The sequence below is a fragment of the Haliotis rubra genome, unplaced genomic scaffold, assembly GCF_003918875.1.
Source record: "Haliotis rubra isolate DU_JTF1 unplaced genomic scaffold, ASM391887v1 Scf364, whole genome shotgun sequence".
Lineage (NCBI taxonomy): Eukaryota > Metazoa > Mollusca > Gastropoda > Lepetellida > Haliotidae > Haliotis > Haliotis rubra.
The window spans coordinates 479,219-506,695 of NW_025767040.1; the positions used below are offsets into that span (position 1 = coordinate 479,219).

A 27,477-nucleotide genomic window follows, 5' to 3' on the forward strand; every position below is an offset into this window, starting at 1 on the left:
CAGCTGTCTGTATATATTCGAGCATCCCCGATGTCCATTTTCCTTCATTGGTTTAAGCTCTGATTTCTCGGTTGTGTCGCATTATAAGTTTGGGTTTTATTGCTGACATACATTCCATATAAATAAAAGCGACAAATAACATTTCCATAATCACAAGTCTCTGCTAAAAATTGTAAGCTTGTAACCCGACCTTAGCATACGCATGTGTATAAACATCACCATCAAACAGTGATGATAACAGATGTACGCGAACTATGGTGGCTGATAAGGGCCATCAGAAAGCGATGGTCCTTATCAGCCACCATACAAAACCATGAGCGTGCGTTGCCCAAATCCAAAGCCAAGTCAATCGTTAATCCTGAAAATAAACTACGAGAACATATAGCAAAGTCAGAAAATGGAAACACATCTGGCGTCATTTTTGTCATCGATGCATAGAATTTGTAAATATCTTAGATAGGTTTACCATAGAACGTTGTGAAAGTTTTACTAGGCCAAGAATGTTGTAACACTGATCAAACTAGTGGTGTTCCGATTAATTGAAATAATCGACTGACTGAGTTTAGTTTTACGCCGCTTTTAGCAATATTCCAGCAACATCACGGCGGGGGACACCAGAAATGGGCTTAACACATTGTGCCCATGTGGGGAATCGAACCCGGGTCTGAAATAATCGAAGATTGGTCGAAGTGACCAAACGACCAAGCCATCGATCACATTTTCTCATAATCGAACACAAACGATTTTGGAACTGCTGTTTTAGTCTTTGAAACACTTGACGATGGAACATAATTTCGAAGTTGTCAGGGCCTGAAAACTTGTTTAATTCTTAGAAAACTCACTTCACTAACTGAAAAGTCATGACTGAATATTTCTTGAAGACCCCAGAAGGTTTATGTTCATGATATATCAGTCATCACTTTAAAGTAGCAAGTTGCATCATGTTATACATATCTGCAATAACAACCTGGATAGGACAATCTGAAAATTGACGCTAACCAATTTTTATCGATGATTCCCAATACTAGATCAAACAGCTAATTTAGGGAGAGTTTTAAGTCGCTCTTTGTAAACTTCGTAGAAATGGTATGGTCGATTGTACCTCAAGAGCTGGGAAATGCAGACACCCAAATCTACATCTGTTGGAATATTGCTCGACATAAAGGGAATCGTGACTATTAGACAGTCGAAGTTATCCTGTCTTCCTACAGTCACGCTTGAATCCGGGAGGATTTTGTACGGTTACCGTCACGCGTATCCAAATATGAAATACATGAGGCGGCGTCACAGCGTTTTTAATTATCGGAAACCGTGAAGCTTATTAATATCAAGAAAAACGTCTTGGCGAAACCTCATTGAATGGAACGACTTTTAGACCGGTGGTTATAAATAAACAGATCAGAGCGGCGGGATAGTACAAACAGTGCCTATGTGGGTGCCTACTCCTTGCCTACCCTAAGAGTGATGTAACGACGTCACGTTTAGTGTCAAATGCCCATGTTTCCCTGTGTGTTTGTTGTGCGGGACAAAGTTGCGCATGTGTTTTAACATCCAATGTCATGAAAAATTAGAAGGAATTCAAAGATTCTTTTCAGTGATTGATAATCAAAATGGTATTGACTCCACTTGTCTCAATTACTTTCGGTAAATGTGAAGAAAATCCTCCCTTGATTAGATTAATGAAAATTCTTAATCCTTAGTGACATGTACAGAACTCAACAAAATCTCTTTGCGCAGTTTTCCAAATGTTTTGGAATTTTGGAATCTTGAAAAAAGAGTAATCATTTTCGAGTTAAGATAAAGACTAATGCATGTTTTTTTGCAAATCCTTTCTTCGTTTGATGCCACTTTCACCATGTTTATATTTTGATATAAAAGTACGGTAATGTAGCGATGCTTACACACGAAGATCACCCGTGAAGGTCCGAGTTAGAATATTGATCTTCAGTAACCCATGCTTGTCGTAAGAGACGACTAACGGGATCGGGTGGTCAGGTTCGCTGACTTGGTTGACACGTCATCGGTTCCCAATTGCGCAGATCGATGCTCCTACTGTTGATCACTGGATTGTCTGGTCCAGACTAGATTATTTACAGACCGCCGCCATATAGCTGGAATATTGCTGAGTGCGGCGTAAAACTAAAAACTCACACACGATGATAATGCTCGTTTAAAAGTCAGAACAGACTCTAGATAGCTGTTGGAGAAAATAGGTTTATTCCACAGGGGTTCGAATCATTGTTTGGACAATAATTTTTAAAAGTAAAAACCTAGACTTTTGCAGTCGTATATTGTTTTTATATGTTATGATTAACATATATTTCAAATTTGAACGAGATCGGTGAAGAAATGATATTTTAAGAAAATTCTACCACTACACTCATTACATAAAATACACCATACTGTTCTCTCTTTTTCAGTTTGCGCACTCTGGTAATGACATCATCCACTCTGAATTAATCCCTTCTGAAAGACATCGAACATGTTCATGTTCTTTAGGCCCCCTATTGGTCTTTCGACAGCGTCCACTATGATTATAAAGCTGTAGACCCAAATCAGACAAGCTGCTGCTCATAGTACCTGTCCATACTTGAACAATTGGCAAAACTCGTCATTGTCAACAACAGAAGAGGCACCGACTTAATACAACCAACGGGTTATGGCAATACGAAGTGTCTTGGCAGTCCTAGGGAGCGGAATTTACATCTTGAGCTGTCATGCGCAACCACTGTATGCTAAGTCAAGGCTGTCTGAAGCGTTCATTAAATCTCAACCGTCGCTGCCTTCAACCGTCGTTTCCGCCGCTGCCTTCAGCTATATCCAAACAATATCACAAGAAATACAAGAAGAACTGTTGTCGTTCTTCATAACTGAACTATCACTACAATATACGAAACTAGTAACGAGGGCATCCAGTTACATCCGAAAACTATGACACCTGTTCTCCTCCATTGTGCTGATGATATTATTATGTTCTCGAGCAGAGTACCTGGACTTCAAAAGTTAATAAATGAGCTAGAGCACCGCTGTAATCATTGGAAATTGAATGTCAATATCGATAAGGCAAATGTAATAGCTTTCAAAAGTGGAAGGAAACTATCAAAACGAGAAAAATGGTTCTATATAAAGGTGAATACTAGTAATTGGAGGTTGTAAGAAGTAACAAATATCAGGATGTATATTTTACAAACGAGTAACTTTTGTCATTGCACTGTAACAAAGACGCTGTGCAGGCCGAAAAGATTTTAATTGGCATTTACTGCGTATCTGCGTAAATTACACAAATATTTATGTGAAAACGCAATTCCTATTAAGTCTATTGCGTACAAGTACGCTTGAATTTTTGTAAATACTCAATAAATTTGATCTTACTTGCGTACACAAAAACATGTCAAATCTTAGCTTGTGTACCGGTGGATAAATAAAATAACAGGTCTACTGAGAGGTTCTGTTTAAGCATATAAACTTGACAATTTGCAGTCTTTCTTATCGTTTCTCATTTTACAGATCAATATAAATAACAAATACGTAAACCAACATTTAAGTTTTATTATATTTTTAAAATTAATGGCAAAATACCCAATTGAGTTTGAGTAAGGTAGGTACAATTTGTTTGGTTACTCAAAGGAAAATTATCATACCCAATTGAGATGAGCACAAGCGAGTACATAATTCAATGACCCAACATGTTATCTGTAGCTCTGCCTTTCTACACTCGCAGACAACATGTATCAATGAAATACTTCCTGAAAACGAAGAACCATGTGTATTGGTAAACTTTGACAGACGTGTACAAAGGCATCAAAAGGGTCCCAGTTATCGTCCTCACGGGGCATCATGTATTTCGGCATATCTAACGTCCTCAGAACCCGGATTTATTTGTCAGTCTTTGCTCCTGAACCTTTATCCTATTTGCAAGCCCTCAAAGGAAAGCTACAGTTCCTGGTGCAACTTGATCCATCGATGATATTGTGTATGACATAATAACATTGGATTTTTAAACTTGAGGGACATTGCATGTGATGGTATTTGGGTTCCAGTACATAATGGAATACATGGGAAATCTGGATCCTGACGGCGATGTATTACGTTTCGGATTTGATGATTCATTTGCAATATGTTGCCCTCTCCTGTTGAGAGTGTCAACTAGTAGATAAATGTCCTTCACGCAGAACCTTTATGCACAATTTTTTCATTTTATTTGTGAATATTTACAAATTCCTGTAAAACAAAATTCAAAGACCTCTCCCAATGGTGTAATGGGTCTGTACAGAGATTGGATCGGTAGGTCGATGGTCAGTGGTTCAATACTGTCATTTGATACTAACGGCCAAAAATGTCGGAATATTGAGTTTTACGTGACGGGGGTTGCAAAATATACTATCAGTAGATGAAGAGTCAGGACCACTGCTAAACTGGGATCCCAATAGCTCCTGGCAACGGTAAGTAAATATATAAGTCCACTTCCATCTTTTCCATTTTAGGCAGCATTTTTATTTTCTGTGTTTCTCATCGCCTGACCGACCCTAATTTTATTGCCAACCAAAAAGAATAAAATATAAATAGTAAAAAAACAATAAAAATCCCTTCTTTTTCATTCCAACACCCGCTCGAACTCAGATAGTACCGACTCGTCATATAAAATCTTCCCACACCAAAAAGATTAGAGTTATGTCCCTTGACACCAGACCGGCCATGCCACTGGCATAGCAGTGGAAACGTAAGCAAACTGGTCTGTTTTGAAGTATGACCTTCATATGCCTTGTACAGTCGTAGTCGTGTCATTTTCATTTGATAACCTTTTATAATTTATGAACTCTATAAACTCATGCATTCAAGCACTAAATTAAGTCATTAGGACATTTTATTGTAGACAATAATTACTCTCAGTGGCTGCCACAAGCAGTCCAGAGAACGCGAGAAATTGTAAATAAGAATAAAAAAACACTATTCAGATAATTTCGTCTTTATGTGTTGTTTTTCTCCCGACCGACCGATCTATGTTCAGAATTTGGTGGCTACGTGAAACAAAAAAACTATGCCCTTCAACGAAACCTGAGTGTGTGCGTCTGTCTGTCTGTCTGTCTGTCTGTATGTGATATTTATATCTAGCCCTCTGAGATGCCATAACGGAGTTGTTTAACTTCGATACATTACTCTACCACATTACGACCTGTCCTTTCACTGAGCTAGACGAGCAGAGAAAGACCAAGTACCATCATTTTAACGTCTTGTGGAACAACACGGATCTAACCACAACCCTCCTCTCCGGGCAGACGCACATAGACCACACAGGGGTTTCATGATGAAAAGAACCTTGGAAAATCTAAAGGACGCAATTTTGGACAGTGAAATGCCTCTCCTGCGAGACCATGATCCCAATCAGTCATAACAAGACGACTTTCATGACCAACACTTCGTTGAGGTTACAACAAATGTCAACTAATAGTTCGTATCAATTCACTCAAATAAACTTTACGTCAAACAATCTGTTTGGGTGAATGACATATATCCTTCGTCCACCAAGAATACACATCTTCATAAACCTTTTTATATTTCACCGGTTCTAAGAGCTTCATGCAAATCTCACAAGTGGGATTTGGTTTTTCCACAACAAAATAATATTTTTTCCACTGTAAATACTCAACATATGCTGTCGTATTTGTATCGAGGTAATTAAGATATTTCCCAAGCTCTGCCACAGTGCTGAAATCATCAGCGTTTATATACGACTTGGGGGGCATATATTTAGTATAATCGGCAGACCCCCTCACTACTGGCACAATATCCGCCGCCATGATCGTACGGAACAGTTTCTCCGTCACATAGTCAGAGCACATCGTGTTCTCAAGTGACATATAAAACTTATAATCGTTAGTCAACATTTGAAAACACTCATAACTGCCTTCATTTCCGCAAGGGAGAGTACCACACCCACCAAACGTATCAACACGGACGTGCTGTTTAAGCATCTGCACAAATTCTTCTCTTTTACTATATGTCGAACAATGGCTCACCACCCAAGCCGCTTGTTTTGTCTTTTTGACTGCGAGAGCAGTGTAGTTCTTTGTAAGTAAATCCTTCCGCCTATTAACACGACCATAAGGATACCAGATGTCAGAGTCCGATCTGTATGTCATTGTCCAGTTAATCTGACCATGCCATCCGGGTTGTCCGAAAGACCCGGACAAGGAATAGGTTGGACTTTCCAGAGAGAAGAAAACCCATACCTGCCCTAACTTTCGCACGGGTATTGTTCCGTAGTATCCAACAGCATAGAATATGAGGGCGTCAGCCGTTTGTATGTGGGACACATCATCGGTCAAGATGCAGTCAACGGGGCAGTCCTTTAATCCCACTTCTCCCATTCTGAGCCAATTCCATCCTGGGTTATTTACAACCACGATTCGCTTCCGTCCCAGCTTTGATTGGGTCGGAGATTTCGGCACTACTTTGCCGCCATTTTGGATTCTTCCGCCTGTGCCCAAAACTGCGATATTTGTGTCCTTAAATGTTACTTCTCGTAAATTAGGATTGATATTATTCATGAATTTCCCCGAGGGATGCGGCGGAAGGACACTTTTTGTCCATGCCAAAGGATCAGTATTTGTTATTTTGTACACATTCACGTTATCAAGAAACTGGCGTTGTCTCTCCCATCTGGGAAGACTTACACGAGGTAAACTGGGTAGGTTCTGCGCAATACCGGATATGGCTACTCGTACTGGCTCTCTGGCGTGGAAGGTGATCAGCGTCACCAGGGACAGAGACAAAATGATGCATAATACTGTCCGTAGTCGAAGGAGCTTCCGACAACTGAAAATACAAAGTTTACATTTTCGTTAGGTTAATGAAGAAACAAACTGGAGAAATGCCTTGGACGATTATACAGGCAAAAACATTATTAGAGTGTGCTAAATATTACTACTGAATAAATCAATGATGGAGTGGCAGAGGCACCCTTAAGTCGTCCTTAAATGTGGTCTCCCAGTCGTCAAAAATGCTTGAAGACCCAAACTAACATAATAAGATTATGAATATATAATGAAAGACGTGACTACTAGTAAACTGCGGTTTGACGTATCTCGCGAATCGAACTATGTTATTAAAGTAAACATTAAAGTATTCTATGTTTTTGTTGATACTTGATCTGAAACCTTTCCGATATCATGGAATAACGCCCATGCAAACCATCCATATATAAATACAGTGCCTAATTTCGGATTCTTGCGAGATATTTATTAACGGTCAGCCAGGCAATACTCCAACCTTACGAGAGCTGAATTATGATTCGAGCCTTATAACTAATTTGGGGTAGCCTAATGGTTAAATCGTCCTCTCGTCACTCTGAGTATGGTTTTGCGCTGCTTTTAGCAATATTCCAGCAATATCACGGCGGGGGCCACCAGAAATGGGCTTCACACATTGTACCCATGTAGGGAATCGAACCCGGGTCTTCGGCGTGACGAGCGACCTCTTAAACCACTAGGCTACCCCACTGCCCCGAAATGTGACAAAGACTAAAAGAAGTTGATATCCATACAAGTGCCGTGTGTTCAGTGACATATTATTACAACATCTGACGCCATTCTGATGACACGAGCGGGGCGGTGGGGTAGCTTAGTGGTTCAAACGTTCGCTCGCTTCGACCCGGGTTCGATTCCCCAGATGGGTACAATGTGTGGTAGTCCCCAGCCGTGATATTGCTGGAATAAAAACTAAACTCATTCACTCACAGATAACACGCTGTCAACCACACCACCGAGCCTGACCTTCAGGCCATTAAGCCACCGTTAAACTCAAGTTCCTAATAATTATTCTATAGCCGAATTAGCAGGTTCATTCTAAGTAAACTTAGGCTCAGTATTATTCGTTACACAGCTATAGCAGTGTAACGAATAATACGGAACCTGAGTTTACTTAGACTGCAGGTTCATTGTTAAAAATGCATCATATTTTACACTTATACATGTACGTCATTGCCGAAAATCAAGATGGAAATTATATTGTCGAAACTACTAGATACATGAGAGCATGTTGCTTCGATCCGTTATACGATCCCTCCCTCAACAATGTTCCAGCTATATGATGCCTGAATCAAAAGTAGTTCAGAACGTGGTATAATCATTTATATATGATATGTTAATCAATAAAGTATTACGAGTGTAACGATTGTAAAAATAGAATGGCGCGTTAAGTTTATAGAGTAAACAAGGGCTTCAAGCTGATACCCTCAAACCACGTTTGCTGTATACACAACCGACCCATATCGATTGCGTGTGCATTTGGACTGAACAATAATACACAAACGTTCTCATCAACACATTAATGACAGCAAACGGCAGTTTGTTCTTGTAGCTAAGGGAGATAACTCATACTCAACCTTAGCTTTAGCCCAATGTTACTGTAAAGGATAGAACTACTATTATACACTGTTGAGGGTAAACATGCAAACTGGTCCTTCGTCTTGCCTCTTAACGTTGTGAGTAAATATAGCTGAAGGTGTAGTCAATAAATCTTGTAGTGTCAGTGAGTGTTTTGTATGTAGCTCAGATGAAAGCAAATATTCTGATCGATATGGACACGAAGCACGGCTCCTGGCTTGGCAGAGTATACATGTATATACCAGGCGACTGTAAACCATCCGTTTGCTTGGAATCAAACCTTGGGGTTATACACGCTTCAAAATGTCGCTAAAATGTTACAAACATATTTAAAAAACAATTTGTGTTTACCGACCTCGTTAATAGATTATGACTGACTGACTGACTGAGTTTGGTTTTTTACGCCGCTTTTAGCAATATTCCAGCAACATCACAGCGGGGGACACCAGAAATGGGCTTCACACATTGTGCCCATGTGGGGATTCGAACCCGGGTCTTCGGCGTGACGAGCCAACGCTTTAACCATTAGGCTACCCCACCGCCCCTTAATAGATTATGAGGCCAGTCGTCCTGTGAAAGATAAAAAGATTCCTTATCTCAATTTTTCTCGCAGCTGAGGAACATTATGCCCTATGCGATCAACACAATACCCTTACCCTTGTACCTTCCGAAGCAAAGGTACTGATCTACGTCAAACATGTATTTAAAGAGTGAATGAGTGAGTTTAGTTTTACGCCGCACTCAGCAATATGCCAGCTATATGGCGGCGGTATGTAAATAATCGAGTCTGGACCTGACAATCCAGTGATCAACAGCATGAGCATTGATCTGCGCAATTGGGAACCAATGACATATGCCAACCAAGACAGCGAGCCTGACCACCCGATCCCGTTAGTCGTCTCTTACGACAAGCATGGGCTACTGAAGATCAATATTCTAACCGAATCTTCACGGGTCTATATTTAAAGACTATTACCAAGTGATCTATGATTTTCAAACACCATAAAATATTTCACATAGTATAGTCACATAGTCACAAATATATAAATATAAGAAAACCGCTATGAAGCCTCGTATTCCAATGTGTTTACTGTGTAAAGATCCTGTGGCAGATTTCGCCAACTGTGGGTCACAGCATCCACGAGCAGAGAATCGCTATTACAGTAAAGCGAACATAAGAGAATTTGATACAATGGCATTAGCTTCACCATCGCCATCACTATCAGCCTCAGAACAGGAAACCTTCGTGTATCAAACCATGCAATTCTGCTGACTTTGTTTTGTTTCTGCAATATTCCAGCTCTATTACAGCTGTCTGTAAATAATCCAGTCAATCCAGACAATCAACCCAGTGATTGACATCAATCTAGAGCAGTCTATCTATCAATCTTTCGGAACAGCGAGCCTGACCATCCCATCCAGGGCCCAGTTCCTCAAAGCGATCGTAACGCTACGACAGTCGTAAGTCTATGTTAAAGTATGGGAGTTACGATCATCTTAGCGCTACGATCGCTTTGAGGAAAGGGGCCCAGGCTTTTCCAGAAGAACAATTGCTAACGCCAATGTTTTCAAGTAGTATTTGTTGTGACTTAGGTCATTGTGACCTGCATACAACCACCGTGTCATAACATGCTGTTATAACCGACCCCAACAGTAAACAGCATGTCAAGGTCTCTATTATCTGAACTCCCCAGATGTCACCTATTCAGAGCATTGTTTACCGTTTTACTCCAACCAAGTATGTCAGGCTGACCAACATAGGCCCCGAATCACGAATACCATCTATTTCTTTCTGAGTCCCAGTTGCACACCCCTCATTTCCGAATACTACAGCACACAAATCTCAAAAGCACACGTCACACGTCATCTACAAAGACAAACAGCGGATCACAGAGACACACCTACAGCATAATAATCTATTTCAACATGAAAAGGTAACATAGGAAGTTAATTCACTGAAAATATGTTACTTACAAACTTCGAATCTGGGTATCAAATACGATTTTGTATGCTACTTTCGTTCTACTCGGCATCGTGAACACCTTCTAAGTGGGCCCCTTCTGATACTGCCGATATTGAAGTAGTTTGATTAGTTTGCCGATACGCGGAAGGTCGCGGGTTCGATCCCCGGCCGCGTCATACCAAAAGACGTTAAAATATGGTACTTGTTGGTCCCTGCCTGGCGCTCGGCATTAACGGGTACAACAAGGACTGGTTGGCTCGGAGTCAGTATAATGTGTCTGAGTGGGGTATTCATGCTTCACTGCGGCGTGGTATCTCAGTGGGCTAGCACTATAAAACCAGCTTAAGTCTGGGCTAGTACAAGCAGCCACACATACACATACACACGCATGCACGTCGTCATATGAGCGAAATATTCTCAAGCACGACGTTAAACCCAATTTCACCTCACCTCACCTTCCTCTTGTGTTACTGTTTCGATCGTGAAAGAGGCTGTTGACATATAATATCTCACCCGCTAGTGTTACAGTAAACCTTGACTATCTCTGACTCTTGCTTTTAGCAATATTCCAGCAATATCAAGGCCTGGCCGTGGTAGAGGTGGATGTGGGCAGCAGGAGACTAGGATCAATGTCGGCTTTGTTTGGAGTTGGGGCTGGGCTGGGGGAGGTTGGGGTGACCATAACCGGGTTTTCACAAGTACTGTTTCCGTGTTGGTCAATTGCCTACTTTCAGCTGCATTACAAACCGGGCCACTGATGGTCATTTATACTTAGAGACACAGACGAAAGTTCATCAGAACCCGAGTTGGCAGAGAACATCCCTCGAACCCACACCACGTCTCCCTAACAGTACAAATAAGGTGACACTCCTGTACTATAACAGCATACACCCACAATAACAATAACCATGCACCGGAACGCTGTTCAGTGAGTACGAGCCATTTATACACAGAAGATTGTATACTGTGCACTAAGCTCACTGATTATTTTTTATATAAAAGAACATAGGCAAGCAATATATGCACCTACCTTAGAGACATTTCAGGGATGTTTTGGTCTCTGTCGACAGTAGAACTATGCGTGTCCTGTCGGGTGGAACAGGGAGGGAGGCAGTTGTACAGAATGTCTTGACCTACTTGACGGGTGTGCTTGGTAAAAATAACCCGCTCGCTTTGTATGGACCTCAGTGATCGGGGAGCTATCGCGTTTATCTCACATAACCAGGGGCGTTAGCGTTTCGTAGCAGCGATGACCTGAAGTGGCCAGGTCCGGATAACCCAGCGAATCCGGATATTTATACAATACAGCTGTGCGTGTCACATGTTGAGGAAGTAACACTAGTATCTGTGCAGTACACCGTCGACATAATTTAATCCACCAGTCTGGAGTGAGTGAGTGAGTTTAGGTTCTACGCCGCTTTTTGCAATATTCCAGCAATATCACGGCGGGGACACCAGAAATGGGCTTCACACATTGTACCCATGTAGGGAATCGAACCCTAGTCTTCGGCGTGACGTGCGAACGCTATTGGGCTATCCCACCGCCCCTTACCTTATTACATTAGAGACGTGTGCAAGTCTACCTTGAACGGTATTATCAGTTATATGATGGCGTGGGAACAAAGTCTGGATTGATGCATGTTTGAACTGTTCTATAAGTAAGAGTTCCTCCCGTTCCCCCATCCAAAATAATATTTATAAATTAATATATACTAAAATTATTAACCAAACCTAACACAACAAGTACTAGAGAACTCACAAAAATAACTAAAAGCAAAAATTAATTACAATATATAGGGTCGAACCACATTGCGTTACCTCTCTTACCTGCAGAAGAAAGAAATGGGGGAACGGAAGGAACTCTTCCCTTTGGGGAAGCCCGCCAGCCTAAGAGCCCACGGTCTTAAGTTTCGGGGACGCCTGAAGCGTACAACTGCAACTTATTTGAACATGTTTGAATAAGATGCATATCGGTGGTACTTACGTCACAAATGAATTGTTACGATTAAGATAATCATATCAAACGATGTCATATACAGTGAAACACCGTTGTGTTGAAACTGAAGCAAATACTTCGAGTCATCCGAAGTTCGGAAGGAATATGCAGGGACTATGCTTTTACTTCGAGACAACTGAAATGTGCACACATCACGTTCAACATAACAGTGTTTGCCTGTAGCCAGGGTATGTTGAGTAGACAGGGTATGTTGAAAACAGATATGCGAATCAGATTCACGGGCTCTTGCGTAGCACATACTGACTGACTGACTGAGTTTGGTTTTACGCCGCTTTTAGCAATATTCCAGCAACATCACGGCGAGGGACACCAGAAATGGGCTTCACACAATGTACCCATGTGGGGATTCGAACCCGGGTCTTCGGCGTGACGAGCCAACGCTTTAACCACTAGGCTACCCCACCGCCCTGCGTAGCACATACACACTAATGGGACATAAAATTGGTATTGGTACAATATTTACACAAACTGAACAAACACATGTTAGCGGTGACGGGGACAATGCACACGTTTAGAACGGCGGTCTCCTAAGTGCAGGGTGTAACGTTTAGGACTAACCAAGAGGGTGCACATTCACATCTCACCGTTATTAAACGTGCTCGCTCATAAATATTCTATTGCTGGATGAGTAATAGCATTTCTATAATAGAGACACCGGTCTAACTACTACTACGACTGACATTTTTATATATGTTTGTCACACAGAGCCCAGACCCCATCTGAACACGTCTGGCTCATTGTGGAGAGACGAAAGCGGTAACGCTATACGCACTGCATGAGGAGTGGTACACAACTCCTCAAGTCGCCACAGGAGTGAGTGAGTGAGTGAGTTTTTTCGCCGCACTCAGCAATATTCCACTTATATGGCGGTGGCTTGTAAATAATCGAGTCTGGACCAGACAATCCAGTGATCAACAGCATGAGCATCGATCTACGCAACTGGGATATAATGACATGTGTCAAACAAGTCAGCAAGGCTGACCACCCGATCTCGTTAGTCGCCTCTTACGACAAGCATGGGTTACTGAAGATCAATTCTAACCCGGATCTTCAATTCTAACCCGGATCTTCACGGGTCAAATCAATTTAAAAGGAATCATTTGTTTCTCTCAAAACAGGGGCGGTGGGGTAGCCTAGTGGTTAATGCGTTCGCTCGTCACCTCGGATACTATGTTCGATTTCCCACACAGGTTCAATGTATGAAACCCATGCCTGGTGTCCCACGCCATGATATTACTGGAATATTGCTAAAAGCGGTCTAAAACATAGTCACTCACTCACTCTAACTAAAACAACAATGACATGACGTGATCACGATGGTACAATCAAACAGTAATGCAATCGTGACAAACGCCCCCATCTTTGCGGGTATACTGTACTTAAAGAACTGCGAGGCACCCTGTACACAATCAGAACAATAATAACTCCAAACTACAGCTAAGATGTAGACCGGTTTCAGATCTGCTGGATTGAAGACGCCAACCGTTGGATAACTACCGTCTCGGAGTGTGCACATAGGATCGCGGAATATACCAATTGACTCGCCTGTATATCAATAAATCAATACTCCCAAGGTATTAATTCATGCCATGGGAATCAATATACAATATAACACACACAGCCCTACTGTGCATCTCCTGATATGTTAACGTCGCTGTTCAGTTGCCTGAAGGTCAGTTTATGGGACACACAATCAAGGCTATATTAAAACTGTGAAGCATTTGAATGTGAGTGAGTTTAATTTTATGCCGCTTTTAGCAATATCACAGAGAACACCAGAAATGGGCTTTACACACTGTACCCATGTGGGAAATCTAATCGACGTGTGACTCGGGCTTGTAAACAAACACATTGAAGGATCAATATGACGCTGTTTTCATGCACAGTATAGTGGCGATCCACATAGGTTTTAAATGAATATGTTATATGAATACGCTTTCATAAACTAAGCCACGTTAATGACAATAGGGTTATTTTGCAGATACAAATAATCAAAGGGATCGGTTCAAAACCTCGATGTCGGATATAAAACTGAATTTCTTAAGATTTGAGACAACTTCTTGGGCTCCGAAAAAGGTAATTTTGAAAATGTTGATTTCCCGCGATACAGGACCACAGTTATCACCACTGCATCCATACACTCGTGCAACTAACGTTTTTATCGACATCGGACTTTTGAAATGGTCCCTAACGGTACTTGTGTATATAGAACATGTTCTCATGTTGACAGACATCTGTCAACTGCGCGGAACGTCGATTTCACCCTACCAATGGCGGTGTCGTTTCCATAGTATTCACCTGTCAGGATATTACAAACAAACAGGTTTTAATACGAACGCAATTATACCAACTTTGAAATGAATAACACATGGATGATTCGAGTAAACATTCGAGACAAAATATCATTAACCCGGGCAGTTGGGAATGTCAGCTAGGCAAAATATGCTTTGCATTTCACTTAAATCATATCATCCAAATAACGATCAGACTATGTTCAAATATACTCCTGTGGCAATATCAGAAAGCATTTTGAAATCAAACAATTTAATACAGGAAAGATTTCCGCCAGTAACCCTCGTTTTTTATCATTCTATGCCAAGAGTAGATGTTTTTTTATAAGTAAGCCTAACCCTAACGATGACCCAAACCCTAAACCCTCGAAATAATCCTAATAAATAGAATACATTTCAAGCGGGGGTTAGGGGCGGAACTCTTACCTAAATACCCCAACACCTCAACACAGCCCTTCCACTTATAGTTCTATCCGGTTTTTAACCAAAGCATGTCACAGACCATCAGCCAGCAATTTAACTTAATATTTTAACGGATTACAAAATATTTGCTGCAAACTCGGTTCAAGCTGCCGAACAATGTCATCCATTCCCCGATTGTCCCAGACCAACATTCCTCCATTGATTTGAGACCTGTGTGCAGTACATGTGCTACAACCATATCACCCGCAGTTAATAAACAAATGGATATACATTACAAGTACCTACCATTGTCTCACTCCCGCGACCCTGTAACTGTCCATAGTGTGGGTCAGCGAGTGGGTCAGGCAAGCTTGTAAGGGTGAACCTTTCGGAGGTTTTAATTACAAGGGACTATCCTCGTTAACCCCCACACAGACATACAAGCAGCACAAATGCCTCTTCAGACAAACGTACACACTGGCACAGTGAGATATGTTGCGGACACGCGTGAATGACAAACATGGTTTTCTTTGGACAGACTGAATGGAGGTTTGTCATGTCCATTGTCAAGCTCAAACCAACAAATGGGTTTTGTACATAGTATTGTTTAATAATTCGTGAACCTATTGTGATCTGTTGTGTAATTCCTGGTTACCTAATCCAGGTATATCACGCCGGTGTTGACCAGCGAGTCCACGAGATCCTCGACAAAGGCGATTAAATATACATGGTCAAGAAACTCTGCAATTGTGAGTGGGTGAGCTTAGTTTTACGCCGCGTTTAGCAATATTCCAGTAATATCACGGTGGGGGACACCAGAAATGGGCTTCACATAATGTACACATGTGGAGGAAAAAAACTTTTTTTTAAGGGGTTGACGGGGGTTGCAAAATATACTATCAGTAGATGAAGAGTCAGGACCACTGCTAAACTGGGATCCCAATAGCTCCTGGCAACGGTAAGTAAATATGTAAGTCCACTTCCATCTTTTCCATTTAAGGCAGCATTTTTATTTTCAGTGTTTCACATCGCCTGACCTACCCTAATTTTATTGCCAACCAAAAAGAATAAAAAATAAATAGTAAACAAACAATAAAAATCCATTTTTTTTCATTCAAACACCGCCGACTCGAACCTAGAACGTACCGACTCGTCATATAAAATGTTACCACACAAAAAAATGTTATGACCCTTGACAACAGACCGACCATGATGTCTGCTACTCGTATAGCAAACGAAAACAAACATCTGGTCTATTTAGCAATTAAAGTATCACCTTCATATCCCTTTTAAAGTGGGAGTAGTGTCATCTTAATTTGATAACCTTTTAAAATTTATGAACTCTATAAACTCATTCAAGCACAATATATTTGTGTTTCGTGTATTAGTCACTCCAGTGTGTGTGTGTGTGGTGTGTGTGTGTGTGTGTGTGTGTGTGTGTGTGTGTGTGTGTGTGTGTGTGTGTGTGGTGTGTGTGGTGTGTGGAGAGTGTGTGAGAGAGAGAGAGAGAGAGAGAGAGAGAGAGAGAGAGAGAGAGAGAGAGAGAGAGAGAGAGAGAGAGAGAGAGAGAGAGAGAGAGAGAGAGAGAGAGAGAGAGAGAGAGCGAGAGAGAGCGTGGGTGTTAGTGCAGTGTGAGTAAGTGAGTGAGTTAGGCTTACGCCATTTTTAGCATTTTCCCTGCAATATCACGGCGGGGGACATCAGAAATGGGCTTCACATATTGTACCCGGGACTTCGGCGTGACGAGCGAACGCCTTAACCACAAGGCTACATATACCCTACCGGCCCCCGTGTCTTGTGTACCCATGCACACACTGAAACAGTTGACAAGAGCCCTTCAGTCCCCTGCATGTCAAACTACATGTATAATTCATGTAGCGATCGGCCAACTTGTCAACACACGCACAACAATATTTGCTGACAAATAATGTATAAGACGAGATTCTCCGAATCGATTTCCACCCCGATCTCCCTGGTTACATCCCATGGTAACCAAGGTGCCGTAAAGTTCGCGCCAGTCAGAGGGCGTCGATACTGCAATGGGGCTTATCTCAAAGAACGAAAATCAAAAATCATGTCAAGCGTCAAGTTTAACGTCTTTGTAACAGCATTTCTGTCATATCATACTGACCAAAATACTGCAAGAATAATGTCTACAGAAACCCTCGCACACAGAACATGTTGTTATGTACCAAGGGTAATTAATGATTCTGCCAATAGACGCATATATTGTATCCTACCTGCAAGTTAGGGCAAGGGACGTAACTCGTCGCAACTCTTTCAGTCAATAAGTAAATGAGTGGGTTTTCTTACACCACACTGACTGTTAAACATAACAAACTAGTGCTTTGTCAGGTCCAGACACGAAATGTTTGGTTTTTTTTAGAAAACCGTCATTTTTGCGTACAACAAATTACTTTCTTAGACAGCCACACCCATCAACCAAACTGACGATCTGTGACAACACTGAAATTGTTCAGGGATTCTACCGCCACTCGATACCTAGTTTAATAAACGCTGACTTCATCAAAACTGGTTTTATAGTATGTTTCTGAAGTACCTGTAGAATACTGTGTGGCCTATCGTCGATACCAGTGTCTAGTCGCTGTGACTTGACTTCAACAATGGGCTTCACATACAGTTAGTAAAGGGCATCGAACTAATATTTTCATCGTGACAAGCGAACACTTTGAACAACCTCTAGGCTACCTCACAGAGTCAGTAATCGAGAATCCATGATTCTTTTGTTCATTACTTAAGGGGCGGTGGGGTAGCCTAGTGGTTAAAGCGTTGGCTCGTCACGCCGAAGGCCCGGGTTCGAATCCCCACACGGGTACAATGTGTGAAAGCCCATTTCTGGTGTGCCCCGCCGTGATGTTGCTGGAATATTGCTAAAAGCGGCGTAAAACCATACTCAGTCAGTCAGTCAGTCATTACTTAATGTTTTAATAAAAGGCTCTACCATCTTCATGAAGAGTGAGTGAGTGAGTTATTATTTAACGTCACATAGGCAATATTTCAGGCATATCGTGACTCTTCATGAAGAAGGGGCAGTGAGGGAAGCCTAGTGGTTAAAGCGTTCGCTCATCACACTGAAGGCCCGGGTTCGATTTCCTTCGTGGGTGCAAAGTGTGAAGCCTATTCTGGTGTGTTCGGCTGGAATATTGCTAAAAGCATCGAAAAAAAATAAACTCACACACTCACGAAGAACCAGAGCTTCTTGTGAGATTGCGTTTATTTAACGCCACACTCACCTATAGGCCAGCTATATATGAGGGATGTCTGTAAATAATCGAATCAGAACCAGACATTCAGGTGACTGACATCATGAGCATTGATCTTCGCAAATTGTAACCCGGATTTTCAAGGACATAACGACGCATGACCATGGGCTAACACAAGCAACATAACAAGCCATGTGTTTTGAAATGTGTAATGCCTAAAAAGACCATGTACTTACAGTACATTTGACCTCTTGGTCCCACGACACCTAGGTTTAAGAAACTAGAGAGGCAATATTACTCTATTATAGCAATATTATTTCATTAAAGTATACAGACCGTAGACCCGTGAAGATCCGGGTTAGAATTGATCTTCAGTAACCCATGCTTATCGTAAGAGGCGACTAACGGGATCGGGTGGTCAGGCTCGCCTACGTGGTTGATACATATCATCGTATCCCAGTTACGTAGATCGATGCTCATGATGTTGATCATATAGCTGGAATATTGCTGGGTGCGGCGTAAAACAATAAAACAAAACATACTAATGAAACAGCACGTTTTCGAATCAGATCTGAAACAAGGCACGAGGGATGTCAATACCAACGCGGATCATATGAAACAGTTGTTACTGGATTGTTGGCCCAGACTCGATTATTTACAGGCCGCCGCCATATAGCAGGAATATTGCTGAGTGCGGCGTTAAACAACCAACCTATCGTTATACCAGTGTATTATATCCCAGTTCTACTTATACGGAACTATGAACCCTGGAGTGCCTAATAATCATTAATCATGGAAAGTCAAGTGTATTAGTTCCCGATTTAAATGACATAAATATGTTTACCACCTCGATTACCCAGTTGGTTTACATGTCCAATCTTCTAATAAAAAAGTCCAATGTTATATATCATAATAAATATATCGTAGTAAAAACACATACTATATTGGACAATCAGGATTATCCGTAACCTGTTCATCTGGATATGATGAACGAATTCACTGGATGAATCCGGACGATGTAAAAGTTAAAGGTAGCGTTTAACGAAAGGTCCGGTTTAACGAGGTTTGACTTTGGAAATATTCGTACTCAACACGCCTGTGCTTACCATATGATTTAGTCAAACATACTTGGTTTTATTCATTCGATCTAATTAATCATGTTCAGACAAACAACCATGGAAAGATCAAAAGGATCGTGAAGTACAACATGTTTCAACAGAAAGGGTATATCCAACAGCCTTGGTTGCCGCGCCATGTCATTAGCACTATCGATATTCTGGTACATGAATACCTGACACGTCAATACCCGGCCATGCTAACTAACAGCACTGAGATAGGACAATCGTAACCCTTCCTGGACACAAACATACAGCACGGTACACTATGAATAGATTTGTCGAAGAAACAGTCGCTGTGGTTGGCATGTTTATTCGACATCGTTTATTTAATCGTAGGCATGGACTGTTAGACATTAGCAGTAATTATGTTGTATTATTTGTGGTCGCAACACAGTAATACAGCTTTACACAGGCATTGACATACAAACTGTATACGTACCGGATATAACGAGAGACGCTATCACACATTATGTAGGGTAACCTTCGTCCACGCTGTCACACGGGTGGATGGTCTGGGTATTCCTGCTCCCCCAAAACATCTCCGCAGATAGGAGGCCTTCATGGTTGGTCGATTATGTAGTACAGAGGACTATTGTTGTACAGCTTGCAGTTGTGGAGTCCATGCAGGCGGCTTTGTGAACTGTGGGACAGGGTGAGTGTTGGGGTCGGTGTCGTTGAGGGCTAGGGTGGGTGGCGGGGTTGGTGGCGATGGTTTCATGAGTGAGTGAGTGAGTGGGGGGGTTGGTGGTAGTGAGTGAGTGAGTGGGAGGGTTGGTGGCAGTGAGTAAATGAGTGAGTGAGTTCTCCATAAGTTTCTAAGGCATGAATATATTTGAAATTTTCAGTATTTACAAATGTTTCCGGACCTAATGAAATATTCATGCCAACCTCAGTAAACTTAATTAGAAATAAATCTGAAATTTCAACACAATTACAATTAAAAGAAATGTATTGGAAATAATCGATGATCAAACATTTCCAGAAGTTTGAATTCATGCATGGGAATATCTGCAAATCTGGTTACATTCTTGTGCATGTGGCCATATACGATGAGCATATGTTTCAAAGTTACAGCATCAGTAAGTGAGTGAGTTGGGTTTTACGCCGCTTTTAGCAATATTCCGGCAATATCACCGCGGGGATTTCGTATTGCGAAATGGGATTCACACATTGTACCCATGTGGGGAATCGACGAGCGAACGCTTTAACCACTAGGCTACCGACCGCCCCCAGTTTCATATGAAATATGCGCCCAAAGTTAGGAAATATATGAACACGGTCATAACATGGAATTCCTGCTGCATTTACGTGTATTTCAGTGGTGTACTATCCCGGGTTTGGTCCTGTTGTGCGTGCGTGCATGCGTGCGTGCGTGTGCATGCATTTGAATTTGTCTGACATTTGGACTGCAGTATAATTATTTGAAAGGACCTCTTCAAGACACATTAATATTTTCCAAATTGCAGACGGCTGATTACGTTTATAGCTTACTCCAATATATTAATAATTATAACTGACATTTGTATGTGTATACTAAAAAACACAGACTTGAAATATATGGAATCCTAGAAGGACATTGTCGCGTTGTCGCGTTGTCGCCCTCACAAAAACAAGCAAAAAGTGGTAAGATTAACCAAAGTGCGACTATGCGACAACGCGACAATGTCCATTCTAGGATTCCATAGAAAGATTATATCCAAAGTATGAGTAGGGAGAAAGTAATCCAGATAGGCCAGACGAAAGCATTCCTAAGAGAACAATAACATTCCAGAGGACAACAATAGCATTCCTAAGCACAACAATAGACATTCCACAGGAGCGCTCCTTAAAGCTCCTGAAACTATTCAAACTATACTGAGTCAAAAAAGAAACTTCACAAAATGTAATTTGAAAAGTAATGAATAATTTTTCTCTGATGATACATTTATGTATCCGAAATGGGATCCCTATCTTTTGACTCTAGAAAAACGTTAGCAAAACCCACTCAAACCCATCCATTCCTCGTGCAAATGACGTTAGTGCCAAATCAGGTTTTGCACGTGCAGTCGATCACGTGATCTTCGCATCGAAGTTTTCTTCATATGCACGTGTTTGCATTGGCCTCAAGAATTGAAAAAACACTTTTAAACCACAGTTCTAATGGTACTTGAAATGCCAAGATTGTCAAATGTGCAACGTGAACGTGCCGTTGGCATGTTGCAAGCGGGAAGATCAGTTATTGACGTCGCAAGAGCAATGGGATGCAGCCGTCGTACTGTGTATGACTTGCGAGGTCGTCTACAACAAACTGGCACCACTTCTGATCGCCCAAGGTCGGGTCGTCCACGTGTGACGTCACGAGCAGAAGACCGTCAAATCGTCCTACGTCACCTACGTGACAGATTTCTGCCGGCTTCACGAACCAGGGCTGAGATGTTTAGAGGTCGACTGTCCTCACAGACCATTCGAAATCGGTTGCGGGCTGCCAATCTCCATTCTCGACGTCCATATTGTGACTTGACATTCTGTATACCCATGTTTTGAAACGGCGGTGTAGCCTAATGGAACTGATTATGGCACTGTCAGTGTATCGAGTACATCACACAGATCTCAGCAATGAAATAATAACAATTTAACCATCTTACCATCTCTTGTTCTTTTATAGTGCCCTGAAGAAAGAATGTGAAGTTTCTTTTTTGACTCAGTATATTTAAGTCATGCAATAGCATTTCACAGGAGCGCTCCTTAAAGCTCCTCAAACCATTCAAACTATTTAAGTCGCGTCGAACAAACATTCCACAGGTAGAATAAAAGCATTCAATAGAATACAATAAGACTCCTGAGGAAAACAATAGGAAAACAATAAACGTTCCACGGGAGTGCTCCTTAAAGCTCCTGAAAAGCACCAAACTATTCAATCTATTTAAGTCCAGGTGAACAATCATTCCACAGTTAGAATAAAAGCATTCCACCCATGTAGATTGTTAACCAACCAAACTGTATGTGTACCACTCTATATCCAATCAGTGCGCTCATGCTCTACACAATCCCATCATGCACCTTCTAGTATAAGTCATTTCAAATCAGTTTCATTGCCATCGTAGACCAAAAGAGCTTCAGAAAGACATCTCAGCTTGCAATCAATATGTCACAGAAGATGTTGGACATTCGACGTGTGGACTTTTCAACAGACCAGTTACTCACGAGTGTGTTTCAAGAAGTGAAGGATATTCTTAATACTCAGCTCCATTTGCACGAAACGATGATGCGAACAAGTGAGTTGTATAAAACCACGTACACAGACATGTCTAAGAGGATGAAGACCTTAGAAGAGAAATTTCCATCGCTATCGCTTGCTCTCATGAGTTTGATGTTGGATTATTAAAAATTTCTGCCACATCTGATGATGGAAATTCAAGGAACAGAAAACGACAATCTCCCAACATGTCTCTTGCTAAGGCTAAGAAGCCAAGGAAAGTGAAGGAAGAGAAGAGTGGTCAGAAGCAGAAGACGAAAAAGCAGATGTCCACTCCAACAATCCCTTTGCAACCAAGGTAAGTGTATATTTTATCACTGTGTTCATTTTCAATATCTTTTCTTCAACCTCAGTGTTTATGTGTTTGCGGTTCTAAATTTGTCAATCTTATTTGTTTTCTCTTTATCATTATTTAGGGACAGAGTAGAAGATACTGAAGCAGTGACATTTCCATCACTCATGGTTGATGAACCCACCTTAAATGACATGTGGTTGGATTACACTCAACTCATGGAGGACATAGAACAGCAATAGAAACACGTCACAGACATAACTGCTGTTGATTCATCCAGTGGGGTCATAGATCAACCAATCATGGAAGATCACTATCAGGAAGAGAAACTTACTCCTCTTCAGAAAAGTTGCAGTGTATGTCGTTACAATAATATGTTGCGTTACATGAGTTGTAATAGTGGACAAATTCAGTGTCATGTGTGTTGTAGTGATCTCATGAACTGTATGTGCTACTATGATGAAGGGGAGATGATGAAAGACATGGTATCACAGGACTTTGAGGGACATATACTGACTGTGTAAATGTTTGTTCATTTTTCACTTGAAATGCAGCACAGTGCAGACATACATGTAATTTGAATTTCTCTATAGCACTATGTGGAGAAGAAGAAATTTTATGAAGATACTTGGGAAAAGAAGGAAACATAGTGATATTTTAAAGAAGACATCCGATAGGCCAAAACTTTAAGTGAATATTTATCGGAAAATATCTAATAGAAAATATGTCATACATGTATGCATGTAAATAAAAAAAAAATGTATAGAACACATTCTTGTCCTGATTTATATTGGTTAGTTGCACATTATTTCTTCAATTCACCATGAGTTCTCGAAAGAAGAAGAAGAGCAGCATGTTAAAGAAGCAAGAAAAAGCCATAGAAAAGTATTATTTCAATGCTCAAAATCCAGGAGCTTATTTTGCTCCATCAAAAGTACTTGATGAATTGAAGAAAAACAGTGACCATAATATCAAGTTGAGGAATGTGAAGCGATTTGTGAATAATCAAGATGCCTATAGTTTGCATAAGCCTGTCAAGCATAGATTTAAAAGGTTAAAAGTAAGGGTGAATTCCATTAATGAAATGTTTGATGTGGATTTTGCTGACCTCTCTCGATTTAGTAAAGGGAATGATGGTGTCAGATATTTGCTGGTGGCTATTGATATCTTGAGCAGATATGCTTTTGTGCTACCTTGAGAAAATAAGAAACCTGAAACGGTGTTGAAAGCATTTAAAAGAATACTGTTAAAACGAAAACCAAAGAAAATACGGACAGATGCTGGATCGGAATTTCGAGCAGGCTTTGAGTTATTTTTGAAAAAGGAAAACATAACTCACACCATTGCACGCGATGAAAACATCAAAAGTAATTACGTAGAACGGTTCAATAGAACATTAAAATCATTGATTACGCGTTACATGACTCACAACAATACCAAACATTACATTGATGTTTTACCTAAACTAGTGCACAACTACAATCATACTTTGCATTCCTCCCTACCCAGTTTATCACCAGCTCAAGTGAATAAAGGCAATGAATTGAAAGTTTGGAAACATGTATATGTCAAATCTTTGATGAAACAACTCAAAAGTCTGCACCCCAGGAAGAAATTCAAATATAAAGTAGGTGATCTCGTTCGCATTCCATATCTGAAGAGACCTTTCAGCAAAGAACTTGACTTGAAATGGACACAAGAACTGTTTAAAATAGCTCACTGTTTTAAAAGACAGGAAATTCCACTGTACAAACTCAAAGATTTTCATGATGAAATGATCAAAGGTACTTTTTATACCAGTGAATTGCAGAAGGTCAATAAAGGAGAGGATATTGAGTGGCAGGTGGAAAAGATCTTAAAGAAGAAACGTATGAATGGAAAGATGTATGTTTTGGTTCGATGGTTAGGTTGGTCCAGTTCCTTTGATTCTTATGTGGAGGAAAGTCATTTGCAAAATTTGTAACGGAGAAATATGTGTTTCTGAAGTGTTCAGACTCAAAGAAAGATTACTTCAAAGGGAACACTCCCTATCATTTTCTTGTGAAACTGAATCAAAGATTGGTGTTTGATGGCTTCTGGGTAGTCAGCTTGTCAGAATTAAACTTTGGAAAGGTGGATCTCACTAATATGAATGATCCTTATGTAGATGTGTTGTGTAACCTATGTGACAGTTCATTGGTATAAAAGCAAGTGATGGAACTCCATTGTCATTTTTGAAAGAGGAGACTCACCTAACACTTCACTTCAGACGTTACCCTTTTGCTGATTGATATGGAGTCTTTACCTCTGTATGTGCCTGATTACAACAAATTGCAGAATTATTTAACACAACACATGACAGGTAGTTCTCAACTGGTGAATGGAAAACCACAACCTAAGCTCATTTCATCTCATCAACCTGATGAAGCATCAATGAAGTTCAAGTCAAACTGCAGGTGTCCTCTGAACCGCAAAGTGTGGTGGAAAGAGCAGATGCTAAAGAGAAGCGACAGAAATCTTTAAAAAAGAGCTGCAGGTGAACAGGTGACTACAACCAAGAGGATGCGTCGAACAAGCATCATCCCCTCCAAGACAGCTCGTATGCTCAAGTACACTCCAGTGAAAGAAATTGATATCTTCAGTTAACACCATGTCGCTGCTCACAAGTTAAAATTTCGAAGAAATAGTTCTTTAAATCTGTTCACACTACCCCCATTTCAGACATGTATTCAACAACATTACTATGAAAATGTACGTCCACTGAGTCAAATTAATGATGGGGCGCCTTTGGAATTCAGTATTTCTAACACAGGTAGTGACTACCTTGATTTGAAGAGGACAAGATTGCATGTGAAACTCAAGGTCACCCACATCGATGGGAGCTCATTGGTTGACAAAGAACACGTGGGTCCAGTCAACCTGTTTCTTCAGTCACTTTTTAGCCAGGTCTCAGTTTATTTGAATGATACACTGGTCTCTTCCACAAACAATCATTATGCTTACAAGAGCATGATGAAAGCATTACTGAATTTTGGAGCTGATGCAAAAAACTACTTAGTTAACCTCTCAGTTATTCCACAAAGATGTAGGACTATCAAACAGTGATATAGAATCAACTGATACAGAAACAGGACCCAACACTGGGTTGATGACACGAGCAGAGTTCATTGCATTGAGTCAAGAGATGACAATTTCTGGAAATCTTTTCGAAGATGTGTTTGAGATGGATAGATACATGATTAATGGTGTACCTATGACTTTGAAATTGTACAGATCCTCTCCTACCTTCTGTCTCATGAGTGGTGTTGCCAACAAAAAAATTCACTATAAAACTATTGGATGCTTATCTCAAAGTCTGCAGACTGAATGTCAACCCAGCCCTGATTATAGCTCACAATACCTTGTTTGAGAACAACTCTAATGCCCTCTATCCATTCACCAAGTCTGAGGTGAAGGTTAACAGTATACCTGTCTCTCAGTTAACACATACCATTGACAACATTTCAAATCCCATTGCTAATTGATATATTGTAGGATTTGTAAACAGCAGCAGTTTTAATGGGAAATATGATGGGAATCCTTTCAACTTTCAATCGAGCATGATTAAAACTGTTAACCTTTATGTGAATGGTGTCAGTGTCCCAGGGAGAGCTACAAGTGCAGACGATGCAGACACCTATCTGAACTTGTTTGATAGTCAGAAACTTTGGTGTCAAAACCAGGGAAACTTTATTTCAAGAAATGACTTTTTCATTGGTGGTGCTCTTTTTGTTTACCCACTGGATGAAGTAGATACTGATTATCTCAATCTTGTTAAATCAGGAAATGTGAGACTTGAAATTGAATTTAAAGCTGCACTTACTCACACATTGAGCTGTGTCATCATGAGTGAAAGAAATTCCATCATAGAAATTGATAAAGCACGGGAAGTAAACGTGAAAGCTTCTGAATTGAAGTGTGCCATACAGTGTGATCCTGTCCTACAAAACCAAGTCTTAAGAGTTTTTGCTAAGGATACTTTGCCTGTACTTACAGCCTCTATGTTAAGAAAAGGAGTTGGACTTAATGTGAATACAGACTTCAGTCAAAAGAAAGGTCGTCACTGGTTTGCTATGTATTTTAAAGGAAATAGAGCAGAATTGTTTGATAGTCTAGCTGAACCTATTGATGGCATATTTGATGGATATTTAAAATCATGTGTTAATTCATATATACACAGTACTCAACGCTTACAATCTGCAGATTCAAATATATGTGGACTGTATTGCTTGTATTATTTGTTGTGTAAATTGAAAGCCAACTGGAGTTTTCATCACATTCTTCAACAATTTGATGTTAAACACTTCATCTGGAATGACAATTTTATATCACAATATGTTTGTCAGTACTTCAAATATTGTACTCCTTCCTGTTTTACTTGTTAATAATGACATTCATGTATGATATTTAACATGTGAAAATAATTTCAAAAAAAAAAAAAATTAGTTTAGATTAAAGTATTGTTTGTTGTTTATAAATACTTATGCCATTAGCTATTTGACTTAGTTGTGTACTGAGCATAAGAGCAAGATA

The 27,477-nt window shown here is 40.6% G+C and overlaps 1 protein-coding gene across 3 annotated transcripts; it reads right to left on the bottom strand.

Moving 5' to 3' along the window:
• Window positions 1–4,742: 4,742 nt before the first annotated feature.
• On the bottom strand, window positions 4,743–20,049 carry LOC124285608 (alpha-(1,3)-fucosyltransferase C-like). Of its 3 annotated transcripts, none has more exons than XM_046721873.1 (2): window positions 19,839–20,049; window positions 4,743–6,816 (listed from the first exon to the last, which is right to left on the bottom strand). In XM_046721873.1, exons 1-2 carry the CDS (start codon window positions 19,865–19,867, stop codon window positions 5,481–5,483), a joined length of 1,365 nt encoding a protein of 454 aa, XP_046577829.1. In that variant the 5' UTR covers window positions 19,868–20,049; the 3' UTR covers window positions 4,743–5,480. The 3 variants fall into 3 exon arrangements, with proteins under 3 accessions (XP_046577829.1, XP_046577828.1, XP_046577830.1); XM_046721872.1 differs by lacking the exon at window positions 19,839–20,049 and adding an exon at window positions 15,364–15,514; XM_046721874.1 differs by lacking the exon at window positions 19,839–20,049 and adding an exon at window positions 11,378–11,662.
• Window positions 20,050–27,477: the final 7,428 nt, after the last annotated feature.